Source organism: Xenopus tropicalis, chromosome 8 (assembly GCF_000004195.4).
Source record: "Xenopus tropicalis strain Nigerian chromosome 8, UCB_Xtro_10.0, whole genome shotgun sequence".
NCBI classification, from domain to species: Eukaryota; Metazoa; Chordata; class Amphibia; order Anura; family Pipidae; genus Xenopus; species Xenopus tropicalis.
Window position 1 is genome coordinate 37,464,935 of NC_030684.2, and position 16,347 is coordinate 37,481,281.

The 16,347-nt window shown below is 40.2% G+C and overlaps 1 protein-coding gene across 3 annotated transcripts in view; it reads left to right on the top strand.

Moving 5' to 3' along the window:
* The window catches only part of frmpd3 (FERM and PDZ domain containing 3), a 98,310-nt gene extending 82,361 nt beyond the window's left edge, over positions 1-15,949 (top strand). For all 3 annotated transcript variants that reach the window (XM_031890635.1, XM_002940408.4, XM_031890636.1), the window contains 8 exons: positions 1,989-2,108; positions 2,227-2,363; positions 5,644-5,767; positions 5,840-5,929; positions 7,484-7,663; positions 8,856-8,997; positions 9,931-10,797; positions 11,060-15,949. In XM_031890635.1, the coding sequence (XP_031746495.1) occupies positions 1,989-2,108; positions 2,227-2,363; positions 5,644-5,767; positions 5,840-5,929; positions 7,484-7,663; positions 8,856-8,997; positions 9,931-10,797; positions 11,060-13,665 (4,266 nt within the window). In that variant the 3' untranslated portion in view covers positions 13,666-15,949. The remainder of the gene's footprint in view (positions 1-1,988; positions 2,109-2,226; positions 2,364-5,643; positions 5,768-5,839; positions 5,930-7,483; positions 7,664-8,855; positions 8,998-9,930; positions 10,798-11,059) is intronic.
* Positions 15,950-16,347: the final 398 nt, after the last annotated feature.

The following is a 16,347-nucleotide window of genomic DNA, read 5'->3' on the forward strand; positions in this document are numbered from 1 at the left end:
AGAGTAATGTTAAAAAAGTAGGAAAATGGAAAGACAATAAAAGAATAAGTCAGGTTTACATAAATTGTATAATGACAATGAAGATTCTCATTCATCCAGGTCATGATATACAGTATCTATTAGAATTAAGTCTAAAACAACTGGACTTTTCTGAGTTTTTATTGAAAACGTTTCACCACTCATCCGAGTGGCTTCTTTACACCTCTTTCAAATCATCTGTCCTCTCGGTCCAAGATACCCTGTCAGCTTCAGCTAACACCTAACTGAACAAGTTCAATGGAACCATTGTGATTGGATGTCTGTGACTGTACTACCATCAAGTGTTTAAATACCGGGGAATTCCCTACCAGTCATTTGAACTGAAGAAGCCACTCGGATGAGTGGTGAAACGTTTTCAAGAAAAACTCAGAAAAGTCCAGTTGTTTTAGACTTAATTCTACTAGATACTGCATAATGACCTAAAATGTAATAATTCTTGATGTAATTCTCTTCCAGTTATTTCCATGAAGTAGGCCAGATTATTCAAAATGATGATGCCATACATACCTGTCTTTAGAGCCCATACGCGTGAAGGTTCAGTAAATTCAATTGAGTTCAAGCTGTGCCAAAGGGTATTGCCAATATATGTATACCCACATACTTGCACATATATAGGCTGAAATACTGATACTGGCCAGGAGAGAACAATGTAACTGTTTGTAAAAGCTGCATGAACTCTAAGGGGCACATTTACTTACTCACAAACGGGCCGAATGTGTCCGATTGCGTTTTTTCGTAATGATCGGTATTTTGCGATTTTTCGCAAAATTGTCGCGACTTTTTCGTAGCCATTCCGAAAGTTGTGCAAAATCTGGCGATTTTTTCGTAGCATTAAAACTTGCGCGAAAAGTCGCGACTTTTTCGCAGCTTTCGCACCGAGTACGAAACATTCGGATTCATTCAAGCTTCAGTATGGTGACTTTTCTTGGGCCAGGTTGGAGCTGCAGGGTGCCATTGAGTCCTATGGGAGGCTTCCAAAATCATGCTAAGTCTGAAAGTTTCGCCCGCCGCTTACGAGCGCACAATACGAAAAAGTCGCGACAAGATACGAGCGAATCGTAATGGCTACGAAAAACTTGCGTTTTTTCGCGCAAATCGTATTGGTAACGAAAAAGTTGCGACAATTTCCGAAAAGTCGGAAAGGCGCCCAAAAAATCGCAAAAAATACGAAAAAGTCGCAAAATGTTCGCTTTCCAATCGGAATTTTTCCAATTCGGATTCGTGGGTTAGTAAATGTGCCCCTAAGTGAAAGTTCTCATTTCCCCTATTTATCCCGTAACCAATATCCCCCAAATGTGTAATATTTATTTAGTAAGAAAAATATTTTATATTTTACTGTGGCAACGTTTGACACTGATCTTAACAATCCTAATGCTTGTATCTCAGATGAATCTCCAACAGAACCATTTAAGAGAATGGTCACTTCTTTACTTCCGCTCACAAATGCTTTGTCACCATTTCCATTTATCTGCTTCCAAATTAGCCCACTGATTTAATCTTGAACTGGTTAAATCATCATAACACATTTTGCCTGGTTCTACCATAAAAGAAGAAAGTAGTTGTCTTCTGCTGAATTTGGTCGAAGACCTAGAGCTATAACTGCATAGTTCTGTGACCCATCAGTCACGAGGCTGAAAGTTATGGGTCTGATGTCCCTACAAAGTCACGTTTCCCCAACAAAATTCCTCCACAACATGTATTTCTTTTCTTTATTCTACCCAAATTCCCATTGATTCTTATATGATGAAGTATTACCTTAATATGGCTGATAAGTAGCATAATCAAACTGGAGCTTCAGCAAGTCCTGAGCAGTATTACTACAGGCTTTAGACTGAGTATAGTAAATCTTAGCATGTTGGGTTTGCTGAAATGCACTGAATACATTGATAGTTTATGGAACTTGTTTATCTCCAGACAATTAGTGTGGAATTTTTTATTATTTTTTACAGGTTGTACACCGAACGCATTACCAAGGTATGAGATGCCTGTTTCGAGTTTGTTTCTTCCCAAAAGATCCTGTTGAAATTTTGCACACTGACCCAGCTGCATTTGAATATTTGTACATACAGGTATAATTGCATTTTTTTACAAATAGAAAAGTTAAATAGGAATTATGTCCCTGCTAGCTGTTAGCTACTATATGGACAGCAGGGAAGTTTCATCTGGACTCTGCTATTCTGATTTCAGAGCCGGAATGATGTAATCAGGGATCGACTGGGGACCGAGTTGAAGCCTGAACTTCTCTTAGTTCTCACTGCCCTCCATATATATATAAGTGTCAGCTCTTCTCGGCCAGGACAGAAGATTTCCCTGCGGGCAGTCGAGTAAGAAATAACTCTATTCATTCCTAACCTTTTACTCTTTTTCTGCAGTCCCGTTGCACATACTTGTCAGATGTAGCAAACATGCCCCTAAAGGTTTAATAATTAGTCTTAATAATTATCTCCAGATACCATGCTAACTCTAACATTTGCAACATATACATCTACATTTCCACTACAATCCATGTAACTAACACTTGTGGCTTACCTAGTAAGCATCTGTTTATATATCTATTTCTTCCATTTCTATGTATATCTATTTCTTCATACTACAATTCTTAAATTAGTCACCGTGATTATGCAGGTCAAAATATGAAACCACCCACTAATGGCAGTTCTACCTCCTTGCAAACTATCAACTAAGCCCTAAGACAGTGATCCCCAACCAGTGGCTCGGGGGCAACATGTTGCTCTTCAACCTCTTAGATGTTGCTCTCAGTGCCCCCAAAGTTATTCTTGAATTCCTGACTTGGGGGCAAGTTTTGGCTGAATAAAAACAAGATTTCCTACCAAATAAAGCCCCCTGTAAGCTGATAGTGTGCATAGAGGCTGCCTAATAGCCAATCTTAGCCCTTATTTGGCACCTCCATGAACTTTTATGGTGCTTGTGTTGCTCTCCGAGTCTTTTTACATTTGACTGTGGCTCACGAGTAAGAAAGGTTGGGGATCCCTGCCCTAAGATAATAGCTGTGTCGCCATGTTTGCCATTATGAGCTTAATCTCCATTACTGATTACTCCTAAACTAACCGCAGTACTTCCCACTTGCTTTTCTTAATAACCCTGCCACTCAGCGTAGTGTTTGTTATTGCCAACCCTAATACACCTCTTTTCCTTAAATTCTCTGTCAGTTCATGTGGCTATAGGGGGCATTTACTACTGCTCCACGTTGCACTTGCCCATAGTCACTTTTTCTAAAAAAATATCCCATTAACCAAAGGCACTTGCATCAACATGTGTACCATGCATTTCATACAGCTGCATGTAGTTGACGAAGGTTACTATGGGAACCCAAAACCTACCACCCGCTCCAAACCAAGCAGTAGCTACAGAGAACCCACAGCTTCCTGTGTCAATTGCCACAGCATGGTTGCTCCAAAAGAATTGGGCCTACATGTCAATTTTACACCAGAAATGATGCCAACTGCACTTGATAAGTAGCCTAATTGTCACAAATGGAAGTGCAAAAGCAACCGGTTGTCATTTCTAAGCATCAGCCGCGATTTTGCCGGGTACAACTCCCCTTGGCAACTGCAGTAACACTGAACATAGGGCAAAAAACTGCAATGTGGTATGTAAATAACCCCTTTTGTGTGTCGTTTGTCTTATTTCCAGCTGTTGCCTTCCTTCTTTTTTTGTTTATGAGTTTTGTCTCTAGTTTATTGTTGGCCATGTGTACAAATACTTTTTGTGGGCACTTTTAAAAATCCCTCTACATAGCCCGGTGGTCAGAATTGTAATCTAGTACATTCATTCTTTGACGTGATTCATTATTAATACCTATACTGCAGGAGTGGGGGAGCTTAGAAGAAACCCACCACAGAGGAACGCAGAGCTAAATGCTTTATGTGTAAGAGCCCTTAGAATGGCAACGCTCAAAACCTTTCATACCTCCATCTACTTAATGTTCCCATCCAACAAAAGTATTACCACCAAGGGTGTCCAGTATATATAGAATGGCACTATGTATTAACAATTATGTCAGCAAAAAAGTGAAAAGAACCTAATCCATAAAGACTACTGGGATTAGGTTTGATCACTATTAAGAAAAAATACTCCTTTTTAGTGTTATAACCAACTTGTATATATATACTATTATTTTAAAGGCGTTGATATATACACTCACCTAAAGGATTATTAGGAACACCATACTAATAACCTTCTCTGACCTCTAGCATCAACAAGGCATTTTCGCCCACAGGACTGCCGCATACTGGATGTTTTTCCCTTTTCACACCATTCTTTGTAAACCCTAGAAATGGTTGTGCGTGAAAATCCCAGTAACTGAGCAGATTGTGAAATACTCAGACCGGCCCGTCTGGCACCAACAACCATGCCACACTCAAAATTGCTTAAATCACCTTTCTTTCCCATTCTGACATTCAGTTTGGAGTTCAGGAGATTGTCTTGACCAGGACCACACCCCTAAATGCATTGAAGCAACTGCCATGTGATTGGTTGATTAGATAATTGCATTAATGAGAAATTGAACAGGTGTTCCTAATAATCCTTTAGGTGAGTGTATATAGGTTGACTAATAATTATTGAGAGTGTCAGGCCCTCCTTTAAATGTTTTTATGGGATAGGGTTTTTTTTCTTTGCTGGCAGAACGGTTAATAAATGTTGCCTTTTATTTATATTTATGATCAGTAATGATCACTTTACTACCACCTAGGGGTTTAGCTCCTTGTTGATGTTGTTGCCTACACTCAAAACCACAATGAGCCAATAACCTAAGGGTGAGAAATGGGAAGCAGCAGCTGTCGATCTTTAGGCCTAACTACAGTAATTTGGTTTGCCACTGGTTTTTACAGCTAGCATCATCTAGGTAACTTGCTACCCCTATAAAGTATGTTTTAGCGAGCTGTTTCCTACACTTTAGGCCAGTGATCCCAAACCAGTGGCTCGGGGGCAACATGTTGCTCACTACCCCATTTGATGTTTCTTCCAGTGGCCGCGTATTAGATTTTGAATTTTAGGTATTGGAAGAACAAAGACATAGCTTTACTCCAAGCAGAGCCTCCCGCAGGCCACCCGTCCACATAGGGCTACCAAATAGCCAATCACTGTCCTTATTTGGCATCCCCCAAAGACCTTCTTTCATGCTTGTGTGGCTCACGAGTAAATAATGTTGGGGTTCCCTGCCCTAGGCAGTCAAACCAGTCTACATCATGTCCATCATCCAAGAACCTTCTCTACTTTGCTGCAGTTTATTGGCATTTTCCTACAAAACCTTCTCACGTGGGTTATTGTTTGGTACAGCTATATTCAACAAGAAGAGAAACTAAACAATAAAAACTAAAATGTATTTTAAAATGGTACTTTTTGCAAGAATCTACTAACAAGATTACTTATTTTAGCTATTCTAGTTAGATAATTATTTATAATTACAATGATATCTTTAATAAAGGGGTGTGATCTCATGTTGAAGTTCTTTCTTGGATGTGTCTATTTTTTGTACCCCTTGTACTTGTATTTGCCCTACATTTCTTCTGTTCACCCACTTAACTGTATCCCCCCTTTATCACCTTCCCTTGCCCTGTCTTTTCCCAAATCTCCCTCTAGAAAAGAGTGGGGTTTGGATCCCTTTCTCCCTCCCGCCCTGTTACAGGGTTACAAAGAGAAGTCCCTCCGGAAGGCACTGGCTCAGAACCTTAAAATTCACCAAAACCAGCTCTCTGGCAGCAAGGTAAAACATGACATAAACAGATCACATAAATACATATCAGGCCACTCTCTAATTCCCTCTTTATCTGTGCAGGCATCTGTGTTACAAGCAAAACTTCGTTACCTACGGATTCTTAATGAGGTGCCAACCTTCGCCGGTGTCCTGTTCAACACTGTGGCCATGGTAATATTAAAACTACATAGTTAAACAGTATATACACTGCTCAACTAATAAAGACAAAAGTAATCTAGTAAAGTAGATCATAGATGGTGCAGTTTGTGTAAACCCTCAGTCAGGAGTAAAAAAAAAAATGAATAGTTCAAAGGCAAAACAGACCATCAATAATCATCAAGATAGTGGAGTAAAATTCAAATAATCACTTATTAGGACAAAAGAGAGAGTAGCCTAACGCGTTTCGTGCCTTGTACTCATAGGCTGATATGGTAATGGTAATATTAACATGCAGTATACTGTGCAGTTCTGTTTCTAGAAGCAAAAACTGTAACCACAGTTCTGCTCTCTACAGAGAAACTGTGTAGTCATTATATTGTCACTAAGCAACAGTATTAGCCTACAGTGAGGAACCCCCTAATAGTAAGTACTGTAGCGTGAGATGGGTATTTTATTTTGTTTTAAATATTAAAATAGAAAAGGTGGAAACTCCTAAATTGTAAGTTTGGGTTATTTTTAAATTCAGACTAGTATCAAACACTGAAAAATAACATTTAATTGTTAATAATCTGGGTTGAAATCAGATTTGATTGACAGATATAACTGTACTGTGTGCACGGTCTGATATTATGTAAGATACAAAACTGCAAAAAAAAAAAACATATGGGCCAAGGAGGCCTTTTGTAAAAACATCAGACTTAAAATAAAATTTTACGCTTTTCCACTTTGATGACTTTAGAACTGTTTTACCTACTTATTATACTCATTTTCTTTAATGTAAATATATCTTTTAAGATCTTTCTTTTAAAACCATTTTGATATGAAAGGAAATGAAGTCAGCAGTGACAAAAGCATTGGAAACACTCAATAACTGGCTGTACTCCTGGAGGTTTAGAAGCTATGAGTCTTCTTATAAACTTACCTAGTGTAGGCTTTTCTTATATGTGGATCCAATTCTAGGCCCATCATAAAGGCAGTCAGGTATAGTACAAAGTTCTTCCGTTTCTCTGTCTTACCATGGGCTCTCGTTAGCTCTCTATGTGAATTTAGTGGGCCGTTTACTAACAGTCAGATTTTTTTATTGATTCAGATCTTTTAGCGTTACAAGTCTCCGAAAAGTTACAACTCTTCCGACAAATACTATGCAACAAAACTGCTCAAATTACGAATTCGAAATACTCCAGCTAAAACTTGTCGAGATGTCAAGTCAATGGCAGATACCTGTTCCCTTTCCTAGAAGAGTTTTTTGGATTTTTGACACTGGTTTTTTTGCAACAATTCAAAAAAGTAGAAGTTTTTGTGTGGCAATTCGAAAAAGTCACAGTTTTGCAACAGGGTTTAGGTTTCTTCTCTGTATGTTGCTGGAGTGCAATATTTCCTTTTTGATTCCTGCATATGAAGGTCACATTATATCAGTTATCATTTAGAAGAAAAGCATTTTTTACTATTACTTTCTACAAGACTGCAGTAGGAGCAGTGACTGTGATAGTTGGCTAGCCTGCCTGAGTTCAGTTATGGTGGGAAGAACCAATTATATTTGCTGCCTCTTTTCTTTTTTACTCACAGGATGAGAAGACTCAAGCAACTACTCTTCTAGTTGGCCCTCGCCATGGAATTAGTCACGTCATTGATCTGAGAACCAATCTCACTACAGTTCTTTTTGAGTTCACTCAGGTCTCAAAGGTTCAACTTTTTCGTGAATCACAAGGGGTTGCACGAGTGGAGATTAGTGTTACTGACACCAAGGTATTGAAAAAGTTATATTGTTGCCCTTATATGTTATATTGATATTATATTGTCTCTGCTGACAGTAAATAGAAATACTATAAAGTTAAATATACTGGTGCTTATGGGTAATTATATTACCCTTGCGCACAACTATCTTTCTGACAAGAATAGCTAGGCAGCCTGCACAGGATATTAGAATCCCTTCATTCCTAGCACCCTAAAAAGCAATATTCAGTATTGATCTGTAAATATTCAGGTAGGAGGAAATATTGAACTTGTATATAGCTACAGCTGACCCTTATATTATGGATGATTAATGCCCACACACCATGATTTTAGGATTTAATAAGAACAGGAAGAAAACCAGTAAATGGTTTTAGAGATAGAGAAGGGACAGTTAGTAAGTTTGCAAGAGAACCAAGATACAGCCTGATTATGGATTCAGAGGAAATGAAAGATTTGCTCTAGAATGGAGCAGTCAGTGGTATACAATGTGGGTTAAAGTCCTGTGAAGATTAGAACAGATAAATGAACTTTGACTTCTGCAACTATGAGGAGAACAATACATCCCAGGATTTTAGAAGTGGTAGTAGGGTATTTGTTATTGTTTTTGAGAGTACATCTTGCTTGGTGACAGGAGAAATAACAAAAGTATTCCCCCCCACACTCACGCAGATCATGTACAAGAGCCTAAAAGTTGTGTGTATAAATTCAGTCAATAACATTACATCCAATGAGTAAAATATTAAAGGGCTCATTGGCGCAGTGCAATTGCAGTTGTACAATGTTTGCCAGTCGTTTTGCATTCATTCATTAAAATGACTAAAGCCGCTCCTTGCACTTGTTATTTTTTGTATGAAGCACCATCTGGACACAAAGCAATGAAAATAATATCCTGACAACAAAGATTTTTAGCACAATGGCATCTAATAGACATCAAAGTGCACATTTTTAAGTATCGGCCACAACTGTGGAATGCACATTGCCACCTTGTGGCCACTTTATTAAGCTGGAATTATGGGAAAATGCTGTGCTGTCTGAAATTAACATGACAATTTGTAGATAAAATGCACACTACTTGCACTCATAAATGAGCTCTTAAATGTTTAATGATTTAGGATTAAATCCACCTCAGATTAGACTAATTTAATGTCAGGAGATGGTATACACAAATACCTTAACCTTTACCTGTTATTTTCTTCTGCGAAAGGCCCTTGTATTGCTTATGGAATGGCCCGAAGCTACTACGTTTTCCTGTCTGGTTGCTGGATATTATCGACTCTTGGTAGACTCCAAGAAAGGGATCTTCTACCGAGCAGCAGGTCACTTACCTCCTCAGATTATCAAGGCAGGTATGGTTCTCGTCACACTATTCCCCCTCCTTAACCTTAAATTACATCTCTATTCAAACAGTAGCACAGTCCTCTAGGATGCTCCTTTAATCATTTGCTACTGACTCTCAAACATTGACATTAGGTTAAAGAATAAATCAAGTAGGCTTTTACCGTTTTAAGGTCCAAGTATGAAAGTATTGTACAATTTAACATGGCATCATTTATAATGCTATTAGTGATAGTAATAATGAAGGGTTTAGATCAAGTTCATGCAAATACATAAAAACATATTTTCTTCACTGTAAGAAGTCCATTTTAGCCTTTCTATGCAAACATTTGCTCTCTCAATGCCACTTAAGGATTACCTTAAAGGAGAAGGAAAGTCAACCATCACTGGAGGTTGCCAAAAGTTAGGTTGCACCAGCCTGGGGTTAATTAATCGAGCACCACAAAGCAATCCTCTTCCTGGATTCCTCTCTCCTCGTGGGTACACAAGCGCAGTAGAGTGAAACAAGGCCAGCCCCTTCACTCTCCCGTGCGTGCGTTGGCCCCAGGATTTTGAAGACATAAGTAGCGGGAGAACAGGATCACTCCGTAGTGCTCGCTATAAAGAACATCAGGCCGGGCAGTTTTCTGCTAACAGGAGAACTGGCCCAGGGTATCAGCAAGGAACCAACCTGATGGAACTGCATTCAGCTGCAAGTCCCCTAGACAATGATAGGAGAGTGCCACCACTCTGGCTGTACAAATTACAGCTTTTGGAAGGATTCCTAGAGATTAGACTCCAGTTTAAATGGCCCTACAATTTAATTTAACACATTTTGGCTTCCTGAGATGCTATACAAACTGTCATTTTCAAAGGTCCTACTCAAATATGACACCTTTTATTCTTGGAAAGACAGGAAGATTTGAATTGTGATTAACTTTCATGTTTTCCTGCACCCTATTCAGATCGCCTCAGTTTGCCCACAGTGTCACGCATGCCCTCCTCAATCAAGGCCCCTCCATCTTCCAGCACCTCCTCAGAACGCCCCCATTCGAAGGGACCCACATCAACTTCCTCTGTCCCACTGGAGGACTCGGAGCCTGTCAGTCTGTGCTACCTCAACTTGCGTGTCAAGGAGGGAAGAGATGTCAACCAGAATCTTGTCACAGAGGAGGGTCGGCCCAGAACAAAATCTGACCCAACCCCTAAGGTGTCATCCAGCCAGCCTGTCATGGAGGAGCACAGGGAACCGTCCGAGGTCAGCAGGTCCCGTTCCTTCACAATGGACACACAGGTGAAAGGGGAGAGCTCTCAATTCTACTGTGATTCATGTAAGGCCAAGATGAAGAGCCGGCTGGGGGGAGGCGGTGGGGGTGTGAAGTGTGCAAACACATGTGGATCCAGCAACTGCAGGGACAACACAGTTGACCTCATGTCCTTACCGCCTCCTGAACTTGAAAAAGGGGAAGAAGAGCAGGAAGAGAAAGAAGGCAAGGGAAGTGCAACAGAGATGGAGGTGGCAAGCACAACTGCCCTTCTCCCGGCTGCAGCCCCTCCTCCTCCGGGGTTTGGGGATAATAGTTCAGATGAAGATGAGCCCAAGCAAAAGATAGGAAAAGTGCAGGAGAAAATCAAGGGCCCGGAGAAGAGTAGAGATGCTCTGCAACCTGGATATGAGGATCTCCCAGTGACCTTAATAGACAGTGTCCAGACGAGAACTGTCAGGGACCATGCAAGAGAACTGGATGATGCACTGGTATCTACTCTGCAAGCGCTGGAGGCTCTTGCTGCCTCTGAGGACTTCCCCACCCCAGCACCCCAGCCAACAACAGGTAATCTGTGGATCATCTCAAATTATCTATAGTATTTTTGTATCTACAGTTACTTTTAACATTTATCAGTTATTCCATGAGTCGGAATATAGAGTATACTTCATAATTCATTCAGGCAGGAAAAACATTCACTTATTTAAGTTTAATTAGTATAATTAGTTAAATTCTGTAGCCTTTTACTGACCTAACATCATGCCTGTATATCATAATTCCTCTAACTGTAATTACATTACAATGTGTTTTTCATTTTTTTTTTTTTTAGGACTAATTGTTTTAGCTGCCATCACCCCTGAGTCTTCCCTGGACTCTGGTCATGAAACCAACTCTTCAGAGCTCACTGATGTTTCAGAGATGGTGACAGCAATGAAGCAACATCATAATACTACATACATCTTGGCCCATCATCTTAACAAAGAAAGTCTCCTTTCCAGAAAGGATCTACCATTTCGCATTCAGACATGCGCTGCCCAGGCTGTCCTTGCCTCTCCTTATACCCTAGGTTGTCAGGAGACCAGCCCTCTTGTTAAGTCCACAATTCTTCAGCAGAGTATTGCAACAACTGTATCCAAACAGGAGCCCACTGCTAGATCACCCAGTCCATTAACTAATCTAAATGATGATATATCCAAACTGGCATCTCCTGTCAAACCTAAGGAAGACACTTGTGGCACTGTTTTAATTGAAACACCAAAGTCATCACAATCCCCAGGAAAGAAAAGTCCCAGACCTATCCGAGTGTCTACTGAAGGCTCTCCTTTTTTATCTTCCTCTAACCCCAAGATGTCCAGCAATGGAAATTTACAGTGCAAGGAGAAAGATGTTGCAGAAAATACAAAGCCTACCGATAGTCCATGTCACTGTCGTCTTCCTCAAGGAGAGCAACCATTCATTACATTAGAGGAGGCTAGGAATGGAGGACATGATGTCTTGCATTTGTCTCCTACAGATGATGAGAGACTTCATGCCAAAGCTTGCTCTGCTAGGAATTTAGATGAGCAATGTGAAAGCCTTAAGACTGTTGAAAAACAAGAGATTGTAAAAGTTCAGATGGTGCCAGCTGCCTCACCCAACTTTAAGCATCAGAAGGATGTTACTGAGAAGAGTTTCAAAGCAGAACAGAAGTTACCTTTGCCTGATAAGAGTGTCAAAGTAGAACAGAAGTTACCTTTGCCTGATAAGAGTGTCAAAGTAGAACAGAAGTTACCCTTGCCTGATAAGAGTGTCAAAGTAGAACAAATGTCCACTGTGCCTGGTAGCATCCTGCTTGCAGCAGAAAGTGCTAAGATGAATGTAAAACCAGACACACAAACAAACACAGCACCAAAAAACTCTGAAAGGGTTCTTACTCCAATTGCATTAGATGAGTGTGATGCACCAGCCAAGCCAAGAGCCCGGGCACCATTTAGGCTAAGAAAACTTTTCTCTGCCACATTCCCTACTCGCATGAGAAGAGAAACCGATGAGCGTCAGGCCCAACTACGCAAAGTCAAACAGTATGAGATGGAGTTCCTGGAAGAACTGCTAAAGCCCCATGGCAAAATAGGCAACCAGCGCAAAGAAATCCAACATGCCTTGGTGCCTGGTCGATGCTCCTGCCAACTACGCAGCAGTCCTTTACAGAAAGTGCCAGGTATGTCACGTGAGCAGCGACGTAGCTGTGACTGTAAACGCATCATAAGAGGTATTAGGATACCACCTAACACTTCTTTGGATCAGGAGACCAGAAACAGGCCAAAAGTACATGATTCAGATCCCCCAAGACTTCGCCTTGTTCGTTCCTCCAGTCTTGAGTCCTGCAGTACTGAAAAAATGGCATCATGTCTGAACACATGTACAACGCGTACAGATGACAGTATTAGATATAAAAAGCTACCACCAAAATTGGGAACTGGTGAAGTGGAAAAGAATGAAATATACACTAGCACTGTCAGCAAGGTGCATAAAAAAGAAAATGAATCTAATATAAAGACCAAAACACAAGATGTACCAGATGTTAGGGAGGAGAGGAAGATTTCAGCCGTCCCCCCACGACAAGAAGAACTGTTTTCTGTCCAGACTAAATTACCTGAAGAAGAGGGGGCAGTACTGGGAGATAAGTGTTGTTCTATTCGACACTGTTTCAATTGTCGAAGGTGTTCATCCACAGAGGATGGCAGTGAGAGGGATGAATTATCCTATTCGATCCCCATGCAGATCCTACCAGGGATGAGAATGAATGCAGAGACAACCCCTGTGGTAAGTCAGACCCTTCAGGTACTGGATGCTACTGTTTGCAGTGGTCCTGCAGAAAGTCAGACTCAGGAGATTGATCTTCGAACAGCAACCTTTGAAGGTAGCCTGGCAAAAGTCAGTGCCTTACGTGGCCGTTCCTATTCCCTCCCTGATGGTTTCACATCCGTCCAACTTGACACTAGTGAGCTGCTGACTGTTTTACGCCAGTGCCTGGTCAGCAGTGAAGCCGGAGACCCCAAACCCGACACAGTGAATTTAAGCCAGCGGAAACTGGAGTTGACTGTGCGCTTTAAAGAATTTCGGGCATCGTGCAGGAGAGTGGCTGGTGTTGACAAGAGCCCAGATCATATGCTAACTGCAATAACCAGCAGTTTTCAAGTTCTATGTGGCCTGATTGAAACATTTGTGAAACTGGTGTTTGTTGTCAGGTCAGAAGAACAGCGACAGGAATTACTTGGAAAGGTGGAGGAAGTTGTCAGAAACTATACTTTCCTCATTAGGGCAGCAGAAGAGTCCAGTGCAAGGACTGTTGGACAAAGCCGGACTGTGGTTGGTCAGCTAGCCAAGCAGTCAGCTACTGTAGCCACAGCAGTCAGCACTTTCTCCCGTTCCATAAAGACTTTAATGAGCAAATAGAGAAACTGAGTGATGTGTGTTAACCCTAAGAGATGCACTTTTACAGCTGTGAGAAGCAAGTCTGATTTGAATGGTGCTGCACAGATTGAACTCTGCATTCATCAGAGAGAACATAAATAATAAGATATTTTAAAGAATTTATTAAAAATGAAAGTGCATATCTATAAGTGTATTAAAAATATGGCAGCACTGTGCACACAAACTATTGCAGGGCTCTTTTGCTTTAAAAGAACACAATGTATATATATATGTAGGTGGGAAGGAACTGAGAAGACAAGAAACTTCAGCATTAGGGTAATCCTTGTACATAGCTACCAATTCCACTGTGATAATAGATGCTCTTTACCTACCCCTGCCTCACGGATGAGGGGTTATGTACCACAGACATTTCCACAAATGCAAGGTGAGAGCATGGCGAAGTAAACAGGATTTCCCTGGCTGGCAGAGGATAATGTGAAGTGCTATGTTTCTGCAGAGCCCCTAGCTCTATGGCAGGCAAAGGAAAACAGCAAAGTTGCAATAGAATATCTTAAAGTCAGAACTATATTTTACCTCGCAGACCTGCGATTTGTTTGTGCCTAATTTGCCCATTATGTGCCAAGTCAATGACATTAACACAATGCTCACAATAAACATATGGAAGGATAGATAGATGATGATAGATAGATAGATAAATGATAGCATAGAAGATTATTATGAATAATTGATTGGGTAAAACCTCAAGATTAATGAGGTGATACACACATTTGTTCCTGCAGCCCACCCAAAAGAAAATGTAATTACCCCAAAAGAAAATAGAATTCAAAGCCACTTTCCAATATATATTGATTGAAACATGTCAGTGAACTGTTATTTATAAATGATGTTCAGTAGACTGTCCTATGCTGTTGCCTTCTCAGATGGCCAAATTACAGAGACAATGTATCAGAAATGAACTCGTCTCCTGTTCCCAAAAGGCCTTGTACACATGTGGTATTCTCCTACTGGAAAATGTATTGGAAGGTGGATATTGTCAAATTTGCCAATCAATTTAGAAGGCCAAACAACATTTACAGTGAAACCCCAATTTTACATACAATTTTTCCTTCATTTTACACCATTTTGTGTGGTCTCACCAATATACAGGTATACTGCACAGTGCATTTCCCTGATTTTATATTTTCCAGGATTTTACACTATTTTTTCTGGTCTTCTGAAAAATGTAAAATGAGGGTTCTACTGTATCTTCTACAGAAGGCACAGGGCAAATCTATGATCTCTAAAGATAGATCATCTGGGTTCCAATGGGACTGTGGGAAGGTTTGCTGACTTGGCCTCCAGAAGGCCCCGCACATACAGTAGGGCAGTAAAATGCATAAAATATTTTCTTTATTACATGAAATCATGTATAGTCGGTGTCACAAATAAACAATGCTGTAGAATTGTCAGCTAAAGTGACCAAGTTATATCAGTCTCTGGTATGGCGGCATTGAAACTGCTATTTGGGATTGAGCATCTGTGTAGCATTTATTAGACAACCCAGCACCACTTGTTTTCTCTCTCTCATTCCTGTGCCTCAGTATATTAACCAGCAGAAAAAAATACATTTTTTTAAATTTCTTTCTTAAATGTGCTCAACAAGCCTATGTTCATATTAATGCTCAATATGGACCTTTATAATCAAAGTAGACATGTATTAAGGAAACCTATAAGTAAAGTTCTCACATATACAGTATTTTACCTTAAACAGACATATTCAAGTATAAAAGATTAAGAAAGCAATAAGAGCTGTTAATCTGTCTTCATATGTCTCTAGTCAGGATTTGGCAATGTCTGCTGAATGATTGAACAAGACTGAGAAAGGGAACACATCTCCTACTTGTATCCCTTCATCCCTCAATCTAAGCCTCCTGACATATTTCTCCTGACATTGTTAAAAACTCATTGGCAGACATGGATGGGTATTTTGCTCAGAAAAGCCTTGTGTAAAGGAAAACTATTTGCAGGTTTCTTTTTAATCATGTCATACATTGCTAAGTAAAATCTGTGTGGCACAAAACAAATGGGTGTCCATAATCAAAAAAGCTAAAGAACAAATAAACATTCACTCCTATTCACCAACAGATAATCCTATAGACTGTTCACATTGTCAAAATAAAAGTGGGTTTTTTCTTGACCAGGCTTCTAATTGTAAAATGGGTGCTGAATAATGGGTCACTCTTCAGTCTATACATATGGGGCAGACTTAATAATGTTTGTGATTTTCCTTTTTCTCTGTAATAATAAAACAGTACCTTGTAATTGATCCCAACTAAGATATAATTAATCCTTATTGGAGGCAAAACAATCCTATTGGGTTTGATTAGTGTTTTATTGATTTTTTAGTAGACTTAGGGCAGGGTTAAAGGGGGAGATTAGTTGCATCTAATCTCCCCGCAATGCCATCCCACCGGCTAGAATGTGGGATGGCATATGTGGCGCCACGATTTGCCGAAGTCGCCGAAGTTGCCTTGAGAGGAAACTTCGGCGAATTTGGCAAATTGTGCGCCGACTAATCTCCCCATGTGTTACTGCCCTTAAGGTATGGAGACCCAAATTACAAAATACCCTTGGTCCCAAACATTCTGGATAATAGGAACTATACCTGTACAAATTATTTTGTCCTAGAGGTTTATTAACATTCCTATTTCCCCCTTTATTTTC